At 41.2% G+C, this 24,646-nt stretch overlaps 1 protein-coding gene across 3 annotated transcripts in view; it reads right to left on the bottom strand.

Moving 5' to 3' along the window:
- The window catches only part of LOC127650660 (calcitonin gene-related peptide type 1 receptor-like), a 79,269-nt gene that overhangs the window by 34,688 nt on the left and 19,935 nt on the right, over nt 1–24,646 (bottom strand). For 2 of the 3 annotated variants that reach the window (XM_052136232.1, XM_052136231.1), the window contains exons 2-3: nt 4,543–4,608; nt 2,222–2,384 (exon numbers count right to left, since the gene is read on the bottom strand). In XM_052136232.1, coding sequence (XP_051992192.1) covers nt 2,222–2,384; nt 4,543–4,587 — 208 coding nt within the window. In that variant the 5' untranslated portion in view covers nt 4,588–4,608. Of the gene's footprint in view, nt 1–2,221; nt 2,385–4,542; nt 4,609–18,347; nt 18,445–24,646 lie in introns of those variants that run through there. The other variant, XM_052136230.1, reaches the window with a different exon arrangement.

Raw genomic sequence — 24,646 nt, 5'->3', positions numbered from 1 at the left:
ACAAGGGCTGTCAATTAATTAAAAATTTTAATCAAATTCATTACAGGATGCGTGGATTAATTTATCTAATTAATCGCATATATCAATATCTACTGAGAAAGGCCCCCAAAAACGATAATTTTGTATTCAATAGTTAGGTAACACCACAATAAGGTTCCATTTGTTAACATCAGTTAATGCATTAGGTATCATGAACAAAGAATTAACAATATTTATTTACAGCAATATTCATCTTTGTTAATCTTTGTTAATGTTAGTTTATAAAATACAATTGTTCATTGTTAGTTAATGTTAGTTCATAGTGCATTATCTAATGTAAATATTAACAATTTGATTGAAAAAATGTATTAGTATATGCTAAAATAAACATTAACTGAGATTAATAAATAATGTTAAAGTATTGTTCATTGTTAGTTCATATTAACTAATGTTGTTAACTAATGTTAACAAATGGAGCCTCATTGTAAAGTGATATCAATAGTTAAAATAAATATAAACATACTGTATAATAAGTATTATAATTCAAATACATTAACCATATACATGTATAATGTGGGAGCAGACAAGTAAAGCATTTATACCATACGAAAAGTGGCTATAAAAGTCAAAATTCTGTTTTATAATTGAACATAACCCTTTTATTGGCCTAATTCTGTCTGCACTATTTTGAATTGCTGGTTTATGTACTCATGCTTCTGACAGACACTTTTGGGGCAGTTGTGTCATGTCTTGCTAGTTTTTAGTGCCTCTAGTCAAAAGCGCTGTTTTTTGGATGCTGTGTCAACTTCAGCGTAGTTTGAAACAGAGCCCTGCATTCTGTTGTGCTCATTCCTGCAGTTTTTGAGACAAAAGTACATCATCTGTGGAAGGCGTGTTGCCAGTACAATTGGTGTGCTGACTGCCCCTTAATGCTACAAATTTACAAAAACAACAAGGTTGTACATCAGGCTTTAAAGGGGACCTTTTATGCAAAATTCACATGTTTGTACATAAATGTGAGTCGGCAGTGTGTGTACACAACCACCCTACAATGTTAAATGTCCACCAACTCCTCTTTCTTATATTTCTATTAATCAAAAACAGTGTGTCAAAATAAACGGTTTTCGTTTCTGCTCTAAAGTGACTTCAGGTTAGAGCAAGCCGTGCCCACGACTGGTGATGGACTCCACCCTTTTATCGTAGATCCTCCCCTGAGGGATCTACACGCAGTCTGCCATTTTTATTCCATGCTGGAGCAGATACTGTGAGAAGAATAATGTCTCATCTTCATAAGCATCATATATGTTCTGTTGTTGGCTGTAAAAGTGAACATAAGATTCTTCATGTACTCCCAGCATCAGAGCCACTGAAAACGTAGTGTTGTTTTGTTTTTGAAGGAAATGTGCCCACAAAACATATAGAAATGTTTGTATGTTTGTACAAATCATTTTTACACCAGACAGCTTTGTGAATGAGTGTCAATATAAAACAGGATGTTTGCAATTTGCCTTTCCGAATGTTCGATTCCACAGCTAATGCAGCTAAAGTTACCATTGTCTCTTAGGGAGCAGCAGCGCATTTGTATTTAAAGAGACACACATGAAAACAGCGTGTTTTTGATTCCACCCAAAAAGAGGCATTTACAACATGGTATAATAAACGATCCGTGGGGTATTTTGAGCTGAAACTTCACAGACACATTCTGGGGACACCTGAGACTTATATTACATCTTGTAAAAAGGGGCATAATAGGGCTCCTTTAATTCCTCAGATAGTAGGAACAGTCCTTATTGCCTATTTTAAATAAGGGTCAGGGGCATGATTATCTGTGTACATTTTGAACGTGTTATTTATCATATAATTACAAGTAATCATACAAAATGAAAGTACTAAATTGACAGCCCTAATAACAACTATGCTCATATAACACTGGGCCGAGCCACCCCAACAAACAGTCTCATGTTAAAAGTGTTTATACTTTTTGGAAGAATCGTCCTACGAATGCCTTACTGATAGTTGTCTCTGCACATTAAAATGGGACATTAGAAAGTATTTTAAAATATAAAAAAAATGACATCACCTTTAAACAATAATGTTCCCAAGATTACCTTCAATACCTTCTCTATTTAAGTGTTCCTCTAACAGCTTTGGCACTCAAGATTATGAAAGATTATTAAAAGCTCCATTTTGTAATTAAACTGAAAATGAATTGTAAGATAATTACCATCATCATCTTGTCTACCTGTTTTATTATAGGGTCCATCTCGGCTCAGAAGCTCCAGACATTTATACTGAGACTGAGTCATGATCTGCCTCTCTCCCTCCAATGCCATCATGGAAGGCGTAAGGGATAAATCTGTGAAGGGATCCGCTTTCGTCTCAGTTGTTCCAGCCATCGTTACGCTCTGTAAATAGAGATGAATTTGAGCCCAGCAGAGGCACATTGATCACACCAGAGTACTTAACTATAATGAACTGGTACATTCACCTAAAATGTAAAGGATTTCTCCATGTTCTTACCTGAACCGTCAAAGCACACCTACTCAATTCTGATGACACTCTTTTTTTTTTTTTACACTTCATGGGCACTTGAGATTTCAAAAAGTGTAGCGGAGTGTTATTTTACCAACAAGAACTGACCAAAAACATTTCTCTGCTCATATTTGTATTGTGTAGATATGAAATCCTTCAATGTAGCTTTTTTAAAAAAAAAAGGGTTAAAGCGATAAAGCTTCAGACACAAAGAACCGTTTGATATCAGAATTCAAAGCACATCTCTGTCGCTGGTATGAGTCATCTCATAATTCAATGGAAAGCCAAAGGGCCAATTCAAAAAGTGCTTTACTTTTTCTCCTTTTGCAGTTATGAATTCTACATTCATTTACCACTAAGACCACTGATTCTCTTAAGCCCACCTTCTCATTATTATCATCAGGAATTTGTTTCTGTGGCAGCCTCTTCAGTGCTGTGCGTCAGTCTTACCTTGCACATCATACCACGTTTAACAACTTGAAACACCAAGTATATCTGTGAGGTTTCTGATGTCCCATGTAGCAGTTTAGCAGCCGTACATATGATGTCACTCCAAACATTGAAGTAAATGACGTCATACATACGACCACCAGGCCACCACCCAAGTCACTCAGGAAACCCATTTGTCCTTCAATGGAAATTAATTATCAAACATTTATGACATGTTTAATAAATCACAGAGAACTGACATTGTGAAGAAAGCATAATGGATGAATTCCTACACTATTTAAAGTCATTAAAATAATTTTAATTAAACAACAAATTAGTCAACGCTATCATTAATACTAACTCTAAACCTAAACCTTGTTTGTATGCTTTGTATAAATGTAAGGAGTTCTTGGTTCCTGCCAAGGTTTCTTCATCATCAACTTCAAGCTGAAGTGTTACAATCTCAGTGTTAAAATACCTGCTTAATATGCAGAGAAATCTATAAGTAGGCCATAAGCAGGTAAATTTTTTTGGAAACTAAATACAGTGTGTTTGGCACTATAAAATAACTGTTTGTTTGATCAGCAGTAGAGAGGAGCTAATTCAGAAGGCTGTTTGAATACAAAGTTTATTATTGCAATTCCATTTGGTGGCACAGAAATTACACACTTCAGCTTTAAACATTTTAAGGAGTTTTCCTTGACACAGTAACCTTTGGATTGATCACTGGGGGTTTGTTATGCACTATTGTTTTTAATCTGTTTTTGAACACTGCATATTGTGAGAAGCATTATTAAAAAAACTAAATAAAATTAATTATGATTTAGTCATAGTGCCCAAAGTCCATACAGTTACCATCATTTTGTAATTTAATAATCATTCAGGCTACTTGTAAAATCTTCCATTTTATATATAATTTCAGAGCCATTAGGGGCCAATCCACACCCTTTGGCATGAGTTTCCCATTCCAATACTGTACGGTTTAGTGTGGGCATCATCCATGCCGACCTTTAATTATATGTCATGTCCCATTATACTTTTAGATGCATTAAGCTATTATGCAAGCTCATTATTATTCCTTTAAGTCGGTTTATATGCAGTCATGTGAAAATAGCTTCAAGGTCAGAAATAAAGTGAGAGGATTTAACGTTTTAACATGCATACAAAATTAGGGAAGTAAGGTATTGCCTTGTTTGCAATTGCTTTACAGACTGTTGTTGTGTAGGGCTTCATATGCTCCCATTTCATCATTTTGACACATTGCCAGCTGCTATGACTATTCCAGCATTGATGGAGCTCTGGTGAGACTATTTCATGGCTGAATTGTTCTTTGGGGTTGCAGTTCACCTCCACGTGTACTGTAATTACCAAACTGGAGCAATTAGTGAGTAATGGATTTTTTTCTTGTGGACAATTTTGGTGAGGGGTGGTCATGAGGAGAGAAAACATCAAACCACAATTAACAAAAAATATACAGTATATATATTTGAGGCCAAAAGGGCACATTGTTTTGAGGTCATATGGGTTAAATGTCAAATTCTATGCTGATTTAGAGCTGATTTCACATGAATTTAAATGAATGATGTTACTGTCCGTACTCACCAAAATAAATGATGTCAAAAGCCATAGGATCCCTTGCCAACCCATGCTCTCAGATCCTGACTTTATCTGTAAACAGAAGACCGTAAAGACCTGTCTGAGTATCCATCGGACTGGAAATGCAAACAAAGGAGATTTAAGAGTAAGATATATCAGGGTTAGATAATGACTCTAATGCTGACTGCCTGACTGGTATGTCAAAACAGCTTTCATTACTCCTGGGTGCCATGTAACAGTTTTTATACAAAGTTGTAGGCCAACTGAAATTGTGCAGAATGACCAAATTCTGCCAAGTTTCCAACAAACACTGTTTAATATTGTCATTATCAGCCTCAGGAGCCCATGCTGACAGTTTACATCTGCTCTACTGTATTGACACCTTTTTGTCTGATGTTTCAAATTTATTTTAAATTTGTCCTTGAAATGCAGTTTTGTTTTCATCAGGGTTAGACTTCGGGTTAGGGGTAAAACAAAATGTGTATGTGTTGTCTAGTGTCAGATTTGTTTTTCAGTATATTTAATAGCAGTTATTTTTAACAATAGTTTTGTAGTCATGAAAATGTTTTTTAGTATTTTAGTTTCCCCTTCTGTCGCTCTCTCCACGTTGTGTCAGAGAAGCGACACTAGGGGTCTCTCTTGAGCGCCGATATTCACCTCTGGACTATGAAAAAAGGCCAATGAGAGTTGGCAACCAGTATTTGCATGTCCCGCCCCCGGACATACTGGTATTTAAGCGGCGCAAATACGGGAGTTCATTCAGAAAATTTATTCAGAGCCGATGGTCGTGTCTGCAACTGCTGCGTGTACACACCGAGTTCCTGTTATCCCTCTGCTGCATGCTGTTGGATTCTACGGCACAACAGCGGCTTTCTCCTGTTTGCACGGCTGTGCATTCCTGCCCCTGGGCGCATCGACAGTGCAGATTTAAAAACTCTCACGAGTTTTTTTCCCTAATTTTTTCCCTAATTTTATTTAAAAGAGTAATTTCCTCTAAAAGAGCAAAACACAGCGGCGTTGAACGTCCTTTTAAGGTCGCGTCTTTATAAAGATGCCCTTCCGCCCCTGTGTTGTTCCTGGATGCGGTAGAGTGCTCTCTGCTTCCGACGGCCACAGGCGCTGTCTCGTGTGTCTGGGTAGCGATCAAACCGAGGCTGCGTTTGTGGATGGTTCATGTTCTCACTGCGAGAACATGACCATGACAACGTTGCGGTCGCGGCTTGCTTACAACCGTGAGCAAGCCACTCCAGCCACCCCCGTGTCGCTCCTTCTTCCCACGGGATTGAGGACGATGCGGCTGGCGATGGAGGCGATTTGGGGATGGCAGCGGGTGCAGCTCCGCCGGGTACGCTCCCTCGGACCACCCGCGCCCCGACACGCTCGTTGATTCCCGTCCTTACTCGAGGTAGTGGTGACTCGCCTCACAGCCAGTCGGCCGACCCTCTTGCGATGGAAGCAGATGAGCTCGCCGCGGCATCGGAGGGCGGGTTATCTGATGCTGAGGACTCCCCTGGGCTGCCGCTTTCGGGCCTGCACGCCCAGGCTGAGGCTGATGCACAGATGACGGACATGCTTTCCCGGGCAGCCGACAGCGTGGGCTTGGATTGGAACCCTCCATCCTCCCCACAACCATCACGGCTCGACGACTGGTTCCTGGGGTCTGTGTGCCGCTCACAGCCTCGCCCCCCCCGGTCCCGTTTTTCCCGGAAGTGCATGATGAGCTGACGTCTTCGTGGAGAGCACCCCTCTCCACTCGTCACATCGCCACAGGCTCGTCCGCCCTCGCCACCCTCGATGGCAGAGTGCGCCATGGGTACGAGGCGATTCCCCAGGGGGATAGGGCCGTTGCGATCCATCTATGCCCCGGTACCCCTACCACCTGGCGAGGTCGCCCCGTACTCCCTTCCCGGACCTGTAGAGCAACCTCCTCGCTGACAGCGAAGGCCGGACGCGCCGCTTTCGCCCTGCATGCCATGGCTCTCCTGCAGGTCCACCAAGCCAAGGCACTACGCAACATGCACGGGGTGGCCCTCGTCCCGACACGCTGCAGGAACTGCGCTCAGCGACCGACCTCGCCCTGAGAGCGACGAAGGTCACAGCGCAAGGGATCGGGCAGGCGATGGCCACGCTAGTCGTCCAGTAACGTCAACTGTGGCTGAACATGGTCGAGATGCGTGAAGCCGACAAGACTCGCTTCCTCAACGCCCCTGTCTCCCAGTTCGGCCTCTTCGGCGACACCGTCGAGGACTTTGCCCAGCAGTTCTCCATGGTGAAGAAGCAGACGGAGGCCATCTCTCACATCATGCCTCGCCGCAAGCCTGCCGCCACGGCCCATGCCCCGTCTGCTCGCCGAGGGCGTCCTCCCACGGCCAGAAGGCGAGCCCCTGCTCCGCCTCAACCCGGGCCCAGCTCTCAGCCCCAGTGTCAAGCAAACCGCGGGAAGCGCACGCCCCCTGTCTCACGGACCCCCTCGAGGACCCCGAAGGCTCCCGGGCGCTCCTGAGACAACGCACCCAGAGCCCAAGACATTAGCTCCGGAGGTGGTAAGACCGCTCCGTCCCCGATGGAGGGCCGGGAGGAGAATCCTTTGTTTTTTCATTTGCCGCACCCCCTAACACGGGCTGCGGTACCCAAATTCTCAATAAAAGAGCTATTTCCTTTGTCTCTGGGGCACATGGCCCGCAAATGCCGTTCTCACGGCACTCTGCTTTCAGGCCTCAACAGTCCCGGCTCCATGGATGCGGTGTCCCCGCCTTCAGCGCCACGACTGTTCCCCGGCCGGCCGGTTCAGACGAGTCCAGAGGACGCCAACACCAGACCTCCTCCTCAGTCACGAACCCGCCCCCCGCCGGTGCGCGTAGCAAGGTAAGTGATTTGTGTTTATTCTCAGCACCAGAGCCTCGTTACCTGTTCCGCACCGCTGCGAAGCCCCGCCGGGTACGTCCAAAAAACCCGTCCCCTTGGTGCCCCTAGCACGGAGTTTAGAGGCGTGGCTTTCACTGCCCAACCCGTCACACTGGCTGCACCATTCGACTCGGTTACGCAATTCAGTTTGCCAGGTCTCCGCCCCCCTTCGTGGGCGTGCATTTTTCCGCAGTACACGGCCAACATGCCCTCTCCCTGCATGAAGAAATCGCCTCCCTTCTATTAAAGGACGCGATAGAGCCTGTCCCTCCAACCGAAATGAAGAAGGGTTTCTACAGCCCTTACTTCGTTGTACCCAAGAAAGGCGGCGGCTTACGACCAATATTGGACCTGCGAGTTCTCAATCGGACCCTGTCCAAACTCCCGTTCAAAATGCTCACCCAGAAACAAATTCTATCTGGCGTCCGGCATCTAGATTGGTTCGCAGCGGTAGACCTGAAGGACGCGTACTTCCACGTCTCAATTCGCCCTCGACACCGCCCCTTCCTAAGGTTCACGTTCGACGGCCAGGCGTATCAGAACAAAGTCCTCCCCTTTGGCCTGTCTCTGTCCCCTCACGTCTTCACGAAAGTCGCAGAGGCAGCTCTTGCCCCGCTCCGAGAAGCCGGCATACGCATACTCAATTACCTTGATGACTGGCTCATACTGGCCCACTCCCGAGAGTTACTATGCGCACAGAGACCAGGTGCTAAGCCACCTCAGCCGTTTGGGGTTTCAGGTCAACTGGGAAAAGAGCAAGCTCTCCCCGGTCCAGAGCATCTCTTTTCTCGGTCTGGAGTTAGACTCAGTCCCAATGACAGCACGTCTCTCCAACGAGCGTGCTCAGTCAGTGCTGAAATGCCTCGCTTCCTTCAAGCCAGGCGCCATGGTCCCGCTAAAACGTTTCCAACAGCACCTGGGGCATATGGCATCCTCCGTGGCAGCCGCGCCGCTGGGGTTGATGCATATGAGACCACTGCAGCACTGGCTCCGGACTCGAGTCCCGAGACGAGCATGGCGCCACGGCACGCACAACATAAAAGTTACCTCTGCCTGCCGCCAAACCTTCAAACCCTGGACAGACCACTGCTTCCTAAGGGCAGGAGTACCCTTGCAGCAGGTGTCCCGATGCGTTGTGGTCACAACCGATGCCTCCAAATTGGGTTGGGGCACCGTATGCAACGGGCGCGCAGCCGCAGGCCAGTGGAACCGAGGCCCGCTGCGCTGGCACATCAACTGCCTAGAGCTGCTGGCTGTTTTTCTGGCCCTGCAGAAGTTTCTTCCATTAATTTCGAAACAAACACGTCCTAGTCAGGACAGACAGCACCACGGTCGTAGCTACATAAACCGCCAAGGCGGAGTACGCTCCCTCCACATGTCACAGCTCGCCCGTCGTCTCCTCCTTTGGAGTCAGCAGCGACTGGAGTCCCTGCGCACCACTCACATCCCCGGAAACCTCAATGTGATAGCGGACGCGCTGTCAAGACAAAGCTTGCCTGGCGGAGAGTGGAGGCTCCACCCCCAGTCAGTCCAGCTGATTTGGGACCGTTTCGGCAAGGCTCAGGTAGACCTGTTTGCCTCCCAAGAAACCTCCCACTGCCCGCTCTGGTATGCCCTGACAGAGGCTCCCCTCGGGGCAGATGCGTTGGCACACAGCTGGCCTGCGGGGCTGCGCAAGTACGCATTCCCCCCAGTGAGCCTTCTTGCACAGATGCTATGCAAGGTCAGGGAGGACGAGGAGCAAGTCATTCTGGTAGCCCCTTACTGGCCTACCCGGACTTGGTTTTCGGACCTCACACTCCTCACGACAGCCCCTCCCTGACGAATTCCCCTGAGGAAGGACCTTCTTTCTCAGGGACGGGGCACGCTCTGGCACCCGCACCCAGACCTCTGGAACCTCCACGTCTGGCCCTTGGACAGGATGCAGAAGATCTAGCCGGCCTACCACCGACCGTCATAGATACAATCAATCAAGCCAGAGCCCCCTCTACCAGGCATCTCTACGCTCTAAAGTGGCGTCTGTTCGCGGACTGGTGTTCTTCCGAGCCGAAGACCGCAGAAGTGCGCAGTTAGGTCAGTGCTCGTGTTTCTTCAGGAGAGGCTGGAGAGGAGCTGTCCCCCTCCACCCTCAAGGTGTATGTCGCCACTATCGCGGCCCACCACGACACGGTAGATGGCAAGTCTCTTGGTAAGCACGACTTAATCGTCAGGTTCCTAAAAGGTGCCCGGAGGATAACTCCCTCCCGGCCTAACCTGTTCCCATCCTGGGATCTCTCAGTCATCCTTACGGGACTCCAGAGACCCCCCTTGAGCCGCTTGACTCAGCTGGACTCAGGGCGCTCTCTCTCAAGACTGCCCTGCTGATCGCGCTCGCTTCCATCAAGAGGGTCGGCGACCTGCATGTGTTCTCTGTTAGCGACGCTTGCCTGGAGTTCGGTCCGGCAGATACTTTCGTGATCCTAAGACCACGACCGGGCTATGTGCCCAAGGTTCCTACCACGCCCTTCAGGGATCAGGTAGTGAACCTGCAAGCGCTGACCCGGGAGGAGGCAGACCCAGCCCTTTCACTGCTGTGTCCAGTACGTGCTTTACGTATTTATCTGGACCGCACACAGAGCACCAGACGCTCTGAGCAGCTCTTCATCTGCTTTGGGGGACAGCAGAAAGGGAATGCTGTCTCCAAGCAGAGACTCACCCACTGGGTTGTCGATGCCATTTCCTGGCTTATCACACCCAGGCCGTGCCCCCCTTGCGGGTCCGAGCTCACTCCACCAGGAGTGTTAGCGTCCTCATGGGCACTGGCTAGGGGCACTGCCCTAGCAGACATTTGTAGAGCAGAGGGCTGGGCAACACCTAACACTTTTGCGAGATTCTACAATCTCCGAGTTGAGTCAGTATCGTCCGTGTTTTCTCAGGTACCGAGCCCGTGAGAACTTCGGTGGCACGCCCACGATCTGATCGGGTGAATCGCTTGCACCTAGCGCCCTTCCCCTAACCAGGGGAAACAGTGCGCCTTCATTCACAGGAGATCTCAGGTTTGGGACACTGGTCGATTCCTCCCTAGCCCTCGTGGGTCGCAGTTCAGCGGAGGAACTCGCTGACCCAAGCCACTGCTTGGTACCGCAAGCTACCCTGTACTGGTATAGGTGCTCCACAGGTAAGGCCTCCTTCGGACTCCCCTGTGTGTAACACCACGGTTCTGTCCCCTCTGGCGAGCTGACTCCGTGTTTCCCTTAGGCAGTCATGGCTGCCTCGGCTGCCGTGCTGTATGTTCCCCCCTCTATGAGGCTGGATCCACCACCGCACCGACTTTTCCACATAGGCCCTAAGCAGGCCTCTGATGGTTTTGCCACTTAAACTTGCCTCCCCTCTCAGGTAGGCGTGGCCTCCGCAGGGTCTTCTCCGCCCTGGATAAGGGCTAAGACCCCCTTCCCTCAATGCGTGTAAGGGCCCGGCCTTAGTTGCTCTATCGCGAGAAACATAGAGAGAAAAGAGGCCCGGCCAGGCTTGGCCCGTTCCCAGGTTGGCGGCCAGCACCTTGTTGCCCTCCAGGGTAACGATAAGGAATCCTGATGGCTTAAATGGGGCATTGGGGAAGGGTACGTGCAGCCTGATACAGTTGGTCATCCTGCACGTAAGAATACCTGCTTGCTCCTGTATCAGCAGTTCACGTACACGGCTCAGCGCATGGCACTTTTATAAGTGGACCACTAGTGTCGGTTCTCTGACACAACGTGGAGAGAGCGACAGAAGGGGAACATCTAGGTTACGTATGTAACCTCCGTTCCCTGATGGAGGGAACGAGACGTTGTGTCTCCCCTGCCACGTTGCTGTGCCGAGCCACTGTTGTGGCCGGACCATTTCCGGCTCCTCAGAAAAATCCTGAATGAACTCCCGTATTTGCGCCGCTTAAATACCCGTATGTCCGGGGGCAGGACAAGCAAATACTGGTTGCCAACTCTCATTGGCCTTTTTTCATAGTTCAGAGGTGAATATCGGCGCTCAAGAGAGACCCCTAGTGTCGCTTCTCTGACACAACGTCTCGTTCCCTCCATCAGGGAACGGAGGTTACATACGTAACCTAGACTTTTGGTTTTTAGTTAACAAAAATGTTTTGATTTAGTTTCATTTTAGTGTTCGTTAACGTCACTGCATCACAATGTTCAGAAAAGATCATTAATCATTCAGTTGTCTGCACAATGCATGTTGTGTTTACCTTGGGTCAATAGCTAGGACTGTAATTAGCATTCCCCGCCCGCCTCTTTTTCTCATACCATGTAAATCTGCCCTGCCGGCCACTTACACTTCTGTCTAACAGGGCTACTTGTGTGGCTGTTTGCTCTCAACACCTCTCTTCAGCTCACAGTGGGGTATCCTTCTGATAGACAGATAGAAGGATGCCAGGAATAGCAACTGAACCTCTGGATCCACTCAACCATGTTGACATTACCTCAGATTAACAGTAGCCAAGTCTCCACAGACTGTCTCTGTGTGTGTGTGTGTGTGTGTGTGTGTGTGTGTGTGTGTGTGTGTGTGTGTGTGTGTGTGTGTGTGTGTGTGTGTGTGTGTGTGTGAGCGTGTATTTATCACTTTGTGGGGACCAAATGTCCCCATAAGGATAGTAAAACCCGAAATTTTTGACCTTGTGGGGACATTTTGTCAGTCCCCATGAGGAAAACAGCTTATAAATCATACTAAATTATGTTTTTTGAAAATGTAAAAATGCAGAAAGTTTTCTGTGAGGGTTAGGTTTAGGGGTAGGGTTAGGTTTAGGGGATAGAATATAAAGTTTGTACAGTATAAAAACCATTATGTCTATGGAAAGTCCCCATAAAACATGGAAACACAACATGTGTGTGTGTGTGTGTGTGTGTGTGTGTGTGTGTGTGTGTGTGTGTGTGTGTGTGTGTGTGTGTGTGTGTGTGTGTGTGTGTGTGTGGTTTACGAGGACATTTTTGGATGTGAATTTATGCACTGCCTTAGGCCTCTCACAATGTTCTGTCACAACACATATCACATTCAGAGAGGATATTTGGACAGAGAGGACTAGTTTCTGCTTTCTAAGTTGGAAAATTGCAACCAAAAAGGTGCCATTATTAGAACTGAATAGCCTGAAATACTTCAACTATTGATGTAACCAATTTTCGTGCATGCAATTCGGCACATAAATATCTTTAGAAAACTATGATTCGTCACTTCAGCTGAAGGAAAAAAAGTATTTACCCTCCTTGTCTCAGTTAAAAAGCATTCATTGGACCTTTAGGTCTACGCAACATAATCACATGGGAAATCAACATGTAGCATTCAAAAGTTTATGTAACGTGAAATGCACACCATTCAGCTGAAGTACTGACAAGTGCTAACCCTTCATCAGACATTTTTGCATCAATTCAAGCATAAACACGCTTACCTCTAGTGCCTCCCGTGACTCTGCTTTTGGTCTCATGGAAACAAGGAAGTAATCACATAAACAATGGAGTGAGATTCGGAGGTTCCATTTTCGTCCACTGACGGTTAGGTTTATGGTTTGCATTTATAATATAATTTTATCTTATGACTGTATTATATAATTTAAAACAAATATTTTTACTCACATTTGGCACCACTCTGTGGACATTTCTACCTGGAAACCGGAGCTGATATGTGCCCATATGTTCAACAACACTTCTAGCTTTGGCCACTGAGGGCAGTAATTCAATGTTCTATAAGCACAGATTGATTCAGTAGCAACATTTTTGACCTACTGTTGCCAAAGTCAGTTTTATCTGTCTGGTAAATGAACAATATTTTTAGTCAGCCAAAATCCTCCAAATGAGTTAAGAAGTATATAACTTGTTTAGTTTGTATAGATGTCATTGCCAGTACAGAACCTCCATACAGCTACTGCAAGAGTTATCATATAAAGATAAACATACTGAAGCCATGGTGCACTATTTCCTGGCACTGTTTTTTGTTTTTTCTATGTTCTTGACACTGATATATTGCACACTCCTTCCATGGCTCAACAATTAAGTAAAGCAAGAAGTTTAGGACTTTTTGTGCAAAGCACCAAAGTCCAATGAAGTTGAATAAGAAACAAGTGAGTTAATGAACACAATATACAGTACCACAGTTTTGAATCATAAATGCTGCTGAGTGGAGAAATTTCATGTTATTTAAATCTGGTCATAGATTAGACATGACCCCTTTGGGACCAGACTTTTGCTACTCCTGCTTTTCGATGCCTGCTTTCCTGCTCTCTCCCATGTTGGAGACAAGGGCGGACACGTTGTGCAGGAGATCTCCTGGTTTTGTTCATCTGTTGATAATTCTTTGGGTAAATATAAAATTTTAAAATCATTGTATGATTCTTAAAATTATTTTTGTTGTTTTGACAGTATTATTGTTATTGACAGTATAGGAAAAAATAAGCGGTAAAATAATTACAGAGATGTACTGTTAAATTGCCTGAGAGCTGGCCCAATCTAAAACCTGTACATTCACAATTTAGAGGGGAAATTTGTGGTATTATTCAGTGATCTATTATCAAAAAAAAAAAAAAACCCTGGTGATGACTTCTCAGCATTGGATTTACTCATACAATCACATAAAAAGTAGAACTGTATGAGAATGCACCTAGCAACCAATGAACGTTGAGCCTGCACTCGACTCCTCAACACTTCAGCCTTGAGAGGAGCTTTTCGACTGAGCCAGGTGAGCACCATAAATTGCACAAAGCATCTTTTAGCAGTTTATAATATTCTTTTTCAAACATGAATCATTTGACAATGAAGATCTGGACATAATTTTCGACAAGTAGCGGTGTAACAATAAAGTTTACATTCTGAAACAGATACGGCCATTCTGTTTAGTATTGAAGTAAGCACTTACAAATTTTAAAGTACTAAGCAACCTAATTACCTTGTCTGTGAACAAATGTTGTTTTTACACCGGTTGAACATGTGCAACTCTTTGGACGGCTCGTTTTTATTATTATTTGATGTGCTGCAGAGTTATACCGGCCAATTTATTTGACCCGTCCATCTAAAATAAAGTTATATTATGTACAAATATTACATGTGTAAATATCTTGCTCTGAATTGTATTCGATATGTAAGTAAATGCTATCTCAGTCCTTTCTGAATGAACCTTGGTTGTTAAACGTTTATTCTCTCCCTTGAAGCTTAAATGCCATGTTGATATAAAAACAAAACTAAAGTTACATGAAATGAATAGTTTTTTGTATTTTGTTCTCGAGGTCTGGACAGGCAAAGAATTGGAGAGTGTTCTTTCAGTCATTTGAACATCTGGTGAACATAATATTTAAGTTTTTGAATGGACTTTTATGTGTGTAGTCATTATTTAGCTTTATGAGTAACATTTATGTGATATTTGAGTTTTCATTGTGTAATAAATGTTCTGTTTGAAAAAGGCTTTTTTAACATTTAACTTTAATAGTTGGTTACTCTAACTTCAAGTGAAAACTGTGCTTACTATGGTTAGTTCTACGGTATGGACAATGCAATATAAAATATAACATACAAATAATTATTGCAATTAATTTACTGTACAGCTAATTTAATGTATTTTAAAATATGTCATACAAACAATGACTCCCATTAATTTTACAGTACAGCACATATTGTAAATCATTATACAGTATGCTGTAAACTGCTGTAGATGGTTTTACAGTAATTTTACTGTGGTATGGAATACAGCAACAAGCTGGCTACTTGTTGCCAGTAAGTTACTGTTGATTTTAAGTCAAATGATTTACAGTGATGCTTTGAGTGGTTTAAGCAAGTGAATGGGGTGCTGTGAATGACATAGCCAAGTAGTATGTGTTGATACTACATGTGTTGATGTATGTGGGTAGGCTAATGCCCTGTTTGTGTTTTCAGTTAACATGAGCCTCTACCGTTTTTCATTACCATATTCCATTATCATAATTATGCTTATTTAAGTTTTCTTCTTCTTTTTTTTTTATACAATATGGCCCCATTGATCGCTGTCCTTTTTCCGAGACAGGAGTCAGAATAAAAACAACAAAATATAATTTTGTATCCTGTGTTGTTTCTTTACAACCCAAAAATGAAGGCACCACAAAATTAAGAAACATAAATAATCGCAATATTACTGTAGCACAACCCAGATATCAAAATAATATCTTTTGACCAGGATCCTGCTGATTCCCAACCCTACAGAACACCCTGAAAATTGTAGTATGTGCAGATTGCTGACATTTTTCTAACGTCTGATTGGCATATTAAAGATGTGGTATGGAACATAAAGGAGAGAAAGGGAACTGGTGAAATAAAGAGAACAGCTCTACTCAGCATTCCAGATGGCTGTGGACACTGGCACAAAGGAATGTGAATTGATGTTTCTCAAAGTGAAGGAGGGCAATCGTGTTTTAAATGCTAGCATATATCTGGATGAACTTTGCCAAAATAGAAATAATAAACGAGGCTGAAAATGGATTCCTGTGTTTGGATTCAACTCCACTGAAGTTCTGGTCATCAGCCAAGGTAATAATTTTCCTCAGTGAGGATGAATTACTGCAAGGTTTTCTTCAAAAAAGCTCTTCACGTTTGTCAATAGGCTAAGTATTCCCCAAGAAACCAGCAGATTGATGACTCCAACATTACTTTGACGAACTGGCATTTAAGATTTGGTATTTAAAAAAAGAATGTTAATAACTAAGACAGATTATTCATGAAATCCTTTTCAAAAAGAAGGATGCAAAATGGCTCTCGTTTCCTCCCTCAAAAGCTTTCAGGAATATTAAGAATGTTTGTTCTGAGAAATGGCTACTACTAATTTTCAGTTATTGAGACTTTTTAATCCTTCAGTGACTGCAAAATACTCCCTGCTGTGCTTTGTGGCATTTTCAAACTTCCTTTAAGCTGCGTAAGATGCCTGAGAGAGGATTGCTTGGTGATAAGCCAATTAATCTTATATATATCCACTTATTAATCAATCCACACTACTTAATCTGACTCATCCTCCCATCATTCCTCTTAACTTTACTGTTAGAGTTTCTTATTCCAGATGTGGAAGGACAAAATCATCCTTTAAACAAAAACAAAATAATAGGTAGCTGCAAGGAAAGCTCTTTTGAAACTGGACCATGTCTCTGTATCAACTCTGCAAGAAACTCCCCAGGGATTCAATAATAATAATAATAATAATAATAATAATGTAAAGCCTCCCCTTTACAAACAAGATAGATTTTGGAGTAAGACAAATTACATTGTGGTCTGCATCAATAACGTTTCCCATTTACAAAAAAAAAGGCACAAGTGAATTGTGAGCCATTGCAGTCAGCCATGATATAGTGCCTCAGTGTCAAAATAGCATAAAGGCAAGATAGTTTAGTGTTATTGTGAAATGCTGCCATGATACTTAGACCAGATCTTTCAAATCCACAGGCAACCAAAGGGTGTCTTCTTCACACATTATATAGCTTTCCTGAGTGTGTCATGTGTCATATGCATGAAGTCAAAAATACTGAACCATCTGAAGTATGACAGAAACACATGGCTGCTATACATTGAGTGCAGGCAACATGAGGGTGTGTTTTATATGAGAAGCACTAGATTCTGAATCATTACCCCAGGATATTTTGTCACTGAGCAACATACACCTGTACAGCAATAAGCCATTAGCTGCCTTTAATAGGTGTGGTATTTATACAGCTTCGAAATGGACTGGAATGATATCAAATAAGAGGACATGAAAATGCACTCAGAGGGATATCCATAATTCAGAGACTACTTAAAATGCCATATCACTGCGGTGCTCGGCTCTTCCCAGATTAGGCCTTTAGGGCTGCATGTCCTTAGCTGTAATGTGACTCAAGTGTAGACACAGGTATGGTGCGTTTATTAGTCTTGTGGTTTTCCTCTTTCAGTTTGGATCTAAGCAAGCACTCTGGGGTAGAACTAAACTTTATGGTTGCACTTTGAGGAGATTCAAGTTGACATTTAGTGAACATCCTGATTTACAATGTCCCAATTTATTTATACTCTTGTACGTCATTTTGATTTGTAATATTTTGAGTTTGTGAGTGAATTTCGATACGTCCCAACGTAAATGGAAATTCCATTTAGTATATATTATTCTTAACAAGTATTTTGTCGTGTTTACCTGATAAACAACACAGAAAGTATGCTTATTTTGTCTTGTGGTACTGGCAGATTTTTGTGTGTTTGAGAAATCTACCAAAACCAAAAGAAGAATTTATGTATTTTAAGTATGTGTAGAAATGCACTGAAGCTGATGGGAAATGTCCCGTGTCTATTAGTCGACACACTGTCGCCGATCCTATGGTACGGAACTTTCAGAAACAGCATGCTGACATCCTGTGTGATCATGCTGCAGTTCCATAGTGGAGGGCTTATTCTCGAGATTTGACCCACACACTGAACACCCCCCCAGACATTATTGGAGTTTAGTAATAAATAAACAGAAGGTGGAGTTGGGGTGGAGGAGGTATGCTGAAAGAATTGTTGGAGCAGTGAGCAGCAGTTTATATAAGATTACTCTGACATTGTGATTGGACAGATTAAATGAACATGCCCTTCTCAAAAAAAATTTGTAACACTCCATTTTATGAAGAGTAATAACAAATATTTCTGAAATTTCTAATACAGTGTTGAATGACATTATAAATCCAGATTAAACATCCATTCCAGTGTGAAGTTACTTCCCAGCCAGCACAGCACTTTGCACTAAAAATGTTTGCAAGTAATTCACACCCTGTCAGAGAGATGTAACTGAATGTCATGTGATGATAAATTATCAACATGTGATGTCTAAGGTCTCTAAGACCTTGTCTTCTGCTTCCCCAAAGAATAGAAGACTGTTAAGAAAATGCCTCTATTCCATCTTTATATTCCATCTGCGTCCTGCACAATATACTGTACCTGCTGGGTTGATGCATTTGGTTTCCCACATGTATATTGAGCTGTGAACATTCTGCTGCAACCTCTATCATCAAACAGCCCCTGCCATGTCCTTGCATTCACCCAATTTAACCTCCAAGTTGCAGATGTGTTGTTTCACTGAAGGGAAGCCAAGCATCTCTTTTGATTCATGGATATATATATAGGCCTATCCACTTCAAATCGAGCCCTCTGTTGTGACAAGTTGCGTTAGCACTTAATCCATCTTGGCCATTCAGTCTGAGGCCAACCAAGTGCCACATGTGCTCCAGATGCTCTTGACATAAACCCGACAGCAGGAGCTTGCAGATTCCAGCCGGGTGCAAACAGACTGCTGGCGATGAAGTTAAAAGAGAATAAATGGAAATGGAGAGAGGGGAATACTGCAAAAAAAAAAAATCTTAATCTGTATTTCTGTCTTGCTACCAGAAAAACATTCTTTACCAAATTAATTAACTTAATTAATAGTTTAATAAGATTTATTTTATAGAGAATATATCTAGAACTGAAGGGATAGTTCACCCAAAAATGAAAATAATTTTGTTGTTGATTCACCATTCTAAACTTTTATGACTTTCTTTCTTCCGTTGAACACAAAAGTAGATTTTAAGCAGTAGGTTAGGGACTGATAGCCTCAGTCACAATTCACTTGTATTGTATGGAAATAGATGCAATGAAAGTGAATGGTGACTTAGGCTAACATTATGCCGAAGTCATAATTTGATTTGGAACAACATGAAAGATGACAATTACATTTTTATTATCTATAATATCATTGTAAGGAAGTTTATTTGTATAACCCCTTTGGCAATTTGATTCAAGATATATTCTCTTGAAACAAGTTAAAACATTTTATGCAATTTTGTTTCTCAAGTAAAATGATCTTGTTTTGAAGATGTTTATATATAAAAAATACTGATTAAGAAAGTCAACTTTTGTTGTTGTGTGTTTTATGCAGTAAGAGTGCATGGATTGTCAGCACTTAATAGAAAAATGGCTCCTATTTATGGACCCAGTTTCCCTTCTGCTGTGAGATACACACCACACCAGTGATTAAAAAAGAACAAAGCACAGCCACTGCTCTGATGATGGATCTCTAATCTGTTTGGCCTTTGGGGAGTCAAAAAGAGTTTAAAGAAAAATTGCAAACAGAGTCTTTGCAGCCACTGTCTATCTGGGCCATATGCCTCTCAATTATTCACAACCAGTGTTGGGTAAGTTACTCTAAAAAGTAATTAATTACTAACTCCTAATTACATTTTCTACAGTGAAATTAGATTACTGTGCTAATTACTCTGTCAGTAAAAAGTAATGCATCACTTATTACTAATTACTTTCTAAAACACTTATCAACCTGAACCAGATGAAAAATGCAAGGATAGACATGAAACTGTTCTTTTAATTCTTTCAAATAAATAATATAAAATCAAATAAATTATTCAGGTACTGGCCAAAGAATTTAAGGATGCAGCGTTAAATTAGAAAACCAAAATTTTAACATTAGTCATTAAATTGCGATTTTTGTTTTATATAGAATTGATCTATAGTCTATAATGTATTTAACATAATTACATCATAAGTAACTGTAATTAAATTACTGAAAAAGTAAGAGTAATCCCAAACTTTACTTTTTTCAATGAAAAAGTAATTTAATTACAGTAATTAATTACTCGGTAATGCATTACACCCAACACTGTTCACAGCTGAAAACTGGATTTGTACATTAATTTGCTCAGTACAGGTTGTAAAATTTTTATCCTAAATTAAATTATAAAACTCCTTAAGTCTCGTGCACAACAAGTATTCCCATGAGAATCTAAAGGTTTATAGGATTATGAAATACATAATCATGATCTAAATCTTTAAATGTGTGGTTTCTTTAGTCTATTTCAAAAAATGTAGCTCCTAGAACAGATGTGTCCAAACGTATTCTACTGAGGGCCAAATGCAGAAAAACATATTAGTTGTTACAGGCAACACACTGCAAAAATATATAAATAAATATACATATATCCTTAAAACAAGATTAATTTTTTTGAGAAGCAAAACTGCGTCAGATATTAAGACTTGTTTTCAGAGAATATATATTGAATTAGTCTTATCAATGTTTGAAAAAAAAACTTTTTTCAAATGCTGATGTAAGCATTTGAAAAAAAAACAAATGCTTACATCAATCTTGAATTAAGCTTATTTTTCTTACCCCATTGGAAAACAGTTTTTCCTTGTTTCAAGCATGTATAAACTTAATTCAAGATATTAGTATATTCTCTGAAAACAAGTCTTAATATCTTACACCATTTTTCCTCATGAGTAAATGTATCTTATTTTAAGGACATTTTGATATTTTTACAGGAAAACAAGACAAAAATACATGTCTTGAAAATCAAATTTGCACCGCATCACTATGATAATTACAAAAAGGGGCCAGATGCTACTTCATTGACACTGTGCATCATGTGCAAATAGTATGCCAGTTTTAATCACACTTTGTGCTCTATGTGCTTGTGTAGGCCTTATGTGTTTATAAAGGATATGCTAAAAACACTCCAAAAACACTTCGAATGGAACAGTGATGTGTACAAAATATGATACTTATAAACTATTTGTAATTTTTCATGTTCATCCAGTGTCACTGCAAAGCACATATTGTATGTTTGACCCATCACAAGAATAGGAATCACATATTTTCCTGTTATGAAGTGACGCAAGAAATAATGCTTATTTTCGGTAATTCAATGAAAGTTTCTGTTCCATTGTTACTTCCATTACAAATACGATTTTAATTTGATCAAAATTATTGTGCTCCTTTTTTGTGCAAGTTGTGTTCTGATAGTGTTTTAATCTCTATGTCCTCACTCAAGTGGTGCTGGGAAGACTGCGAATAAATTTTCTTATTTCAATCATCAGAATTAACCAAGTCATAACAATTCATTAATTTCCCAGTGCTACAGATGACATTCTGGGAGAGTGTTCTTGGCTTGCGCATCTCTGTGAGCGCTCAATAAACTCAGTTGTATGAAGTGTCTTATCTAAACATTTTAACAAGAACAAGTAAATGAGCGAAATATCTATGAGATCAGTTGAGAACCACTGTTCTAAAATGAATTTATGTTACGTTACATTATTTCAATGCACCTCTATCCATATACGACAGAGTTTTTGTAATATTGAACATGGCGAATGATTGCATGATTCCAATATTTTTTTTCTTTCCCAGTATGTCCTAAACAGCTAAATCATACCATATATCTCACCAATGCACTGATGTAAGGTTAAAGTCAGTAGGTTGGGATTAAGTGTTAACCTTAGCATTTCTCATGATATATGGAGAGTGTGCTCTTTGTTGAGGTCTGAGAGAGTGAAAAGATTGAGATTGAGTCTAGCAAATAGACCAACAATACTGGCGGTGCAGTTATGAGTGCACATTATTGACTTAATCTCCAACAAAATGGGAAAGGTGGCGGCGCCCTCAACTTCAAAACATGCCATCTGACCTTCCTCAGAGAGCCCTTGATTTTTGTCACAGTGGCCTAGACCCCTCCGTTCACCCCACTAATCAGCGCCTCGGGGAACAGACACCGCTATGGAGCTGCAGTTACTACTCCACCCAAATGACAGGCTCTGTCAAGAGGAGAAAATAAGATTGGGCATGGAGGGCTGTTGCAGCAACAGGATGAATACCAAGGCGCTTTCATTTGAGACTGCATACATTTTGCTCTCATTTAGAAAACAAGAGAATAGGCTTGCTTCTGGTATCATAAAACTCCTTTAATCTCTGGGGGAACAGAAAGTAGAACTTTACTTTCTAACAGAACTGTTTAACGCAGAAGCAGGGATTCTCAAAACAACATTTCCTATCTCATAGGGCTAAAAAAAAGGAAGCAAAGCGAGAACCAGTCACAGTTTAGAGGGCAGGAAAGTAGGACTGCATTTCCAGTGTAATTTAGTTTGTAATCATATTAAATTTTTTAGTGATTTCAGCATTATTCAGTTCTACATAAACAGTCTTTCTCTATAAATAACATCATGAAGATAAACTAAAATTATTCATTATTCTAAACTGAGAATGTGAATATGAAAGTAAAATCCATAATTATAAAACGGATGGTTCCAACTCAAAATTCTGATTAGATGTGCCTTGTACAAAGCTGTTGTAAAATGACTGTAAATGCACATCTGTGGCCACACATTCTAATGTGCCAAGTTGCTATGTTGCTTGGCAACCACAAACAGCCTACAGTTAAGATAATGGGTAACACTTTACAATAAGGTTTCATTAACATTAGTTAACATGAACTAACAATGAACTATTCTTATTGAGCATTTATTAATCTTAGTTAATGTTAATTAAAACATACACTAATAGATTTTTAAAATCAAATGCGGTATTGGTTAATATTTGTTATGCACTATGAACTAACATGTACTAACATTGAACAATTACATTTATATTAACTAACATTAGCAAATAATAACACATTCAGTAAAAACAAATATTGTTAATTGTTTGTTCATGATACCTAATGTATTAACTAATGTTAACAAATGGAACCTTATTGTAAAGTGTTACCAGATAAGAAACTATATTGTTTGGCGGAACATTCGTTTATTTCGATAATTATTAATAAGGAATGCAACTGTTAATTGAACATTCTCTCAAAGGCCAATTAACGTTCTTTTTTTGTGTGTCTTTTATCCTTTTGCTGTTGCTGCTGTTTTATAAAAGCATAAGCAACTCAAATCCATGCGTTACTGTTCCAGTACATTTACAAAATATATATACAACTACATTAGCTGTACTTGCAGTAGTGTTCCATTCAACTGGTATAGAGGGCTAAGCATTCTGGAAATATTATACTGTACCTTTAATTCAGACACCCAGTAAGTTTTGAGATATATGCAAATCTGTTCAGTTCATTTCTCAAACATGTCATCATGTACAAACCAGGACTGAAACCAGAATGTCTGCACTCATTCATTCATTCTGACCTCAGTTCATTTTTAATAATTGTAATCAGGAATTTTTGACCCTCGCTATGAATTAAGCTGACCCATTTATATTTATATTTGCCCCATGTGTCAAATATTGAGTAACGCATCCCTGTTTGAAAAGCAGTGCAAACAAATGAAAATTAAAGTTTGATTTAATCTTTGATCTGAGTGGAATAACTTATTTTCACTGACCTTTACTCTTTTCTATTTTTGTGTTTCCATTTCTCTGCAGATTTTTGCATAGATATGCAAAAGAGCATTTTAGCAGCAGGAGGAAAAATAAATACTGGTTATCTGGAACATTCTACACATTCGAAGAGTTTTGTCATTTCCTTTCATTTTCATATAATTTAAACAGTCAAGAAAAACCCTTCATCTTACTGTTTCCAGAGGTAGACAGAGAGAGGATAGAATTTGGAAGCCACCTTGAGTTACTATAACACTAATTCCTTATTTTGTTTAAAAAATTAGTAAACAGCATACAGAGCACAAGAAAGACAAGCTGTAAGTTTATTACTGAGAAGGACAAATATGTTTTATTAATAGCTTTTGAAACAGTGGGGACTCCTTCGGCTCCAGGTGCTTAAACTGACTATAAGATATATACTGTAGAAATATGGAGCATGAGTAATATAGCTGTGCTCACCACTCAAGCATCAAGTTGATGGCAATGTAAATTGGTTAGACATGGTGGGACTAAACAGACACTGTTGTAAAAGCAATGGCTGAATAAAGAACTTCATTGTGTATACAGGTATGAAAACCCAAACTAATACCAATACTAAATCTGTTCAGATGCATTTGAAGATAGAGTAAAGTTTCCAATGGAGAGTGTTTGGTTAGTGGAACAAATATCAGCCCTATAAATTAGATGACAGGGCAAAAAAACACCAAAATAGCTTTTGGGTGCAGACATACATTAGAAGGTATAGTGTAGGCGATAGAGGCTCCGGGGATGCATACTTTAAATCAAACATACTGTATAAAGTGATGATTAATGTTTCAAGATTTACTTCTCATTTCCACTTATTTTCCAGTCAGGGAGCTTCTCATAGAATTTATATTCAATATTGTACCTAGACGTCTTGGAGGAAAATGCACATAGGTGCAAAAATGCCATTTCTTATGAAAAGGCTGCCAGGTGTGCATTTAACAGATACGAATTGGATAAAGAGCAGCAAAGATGAGGAACTGTTGCCAGGAATCCAAACTGAATGTTCATTATTCCACTGCTCTGCTGGCTCATGTCAATAAGCTTGCAGCATTTATTTTGATCACAAAATTAATCA

This window comes from Xyrauchen texanus, chromosome 10 (genome assembly GCF_025860055.1).
Source record: "Xyrauchen texanus isolate HMW12.3.18 chromosome 10, RBS_HiC_50CHRs, whole genome shotgun sequence".
Lineage (NCBI taxonomy): Eukaryota > Metazoa > Chordata > Actinopteri > Cypriniformes > Catostomidae > Xyrauchen > Xyrauchen texanus.
Note: the sequence above shows the minus strand (reverse complement) of the source record. Positions and strands in the feature narration are given on the sequence as shown.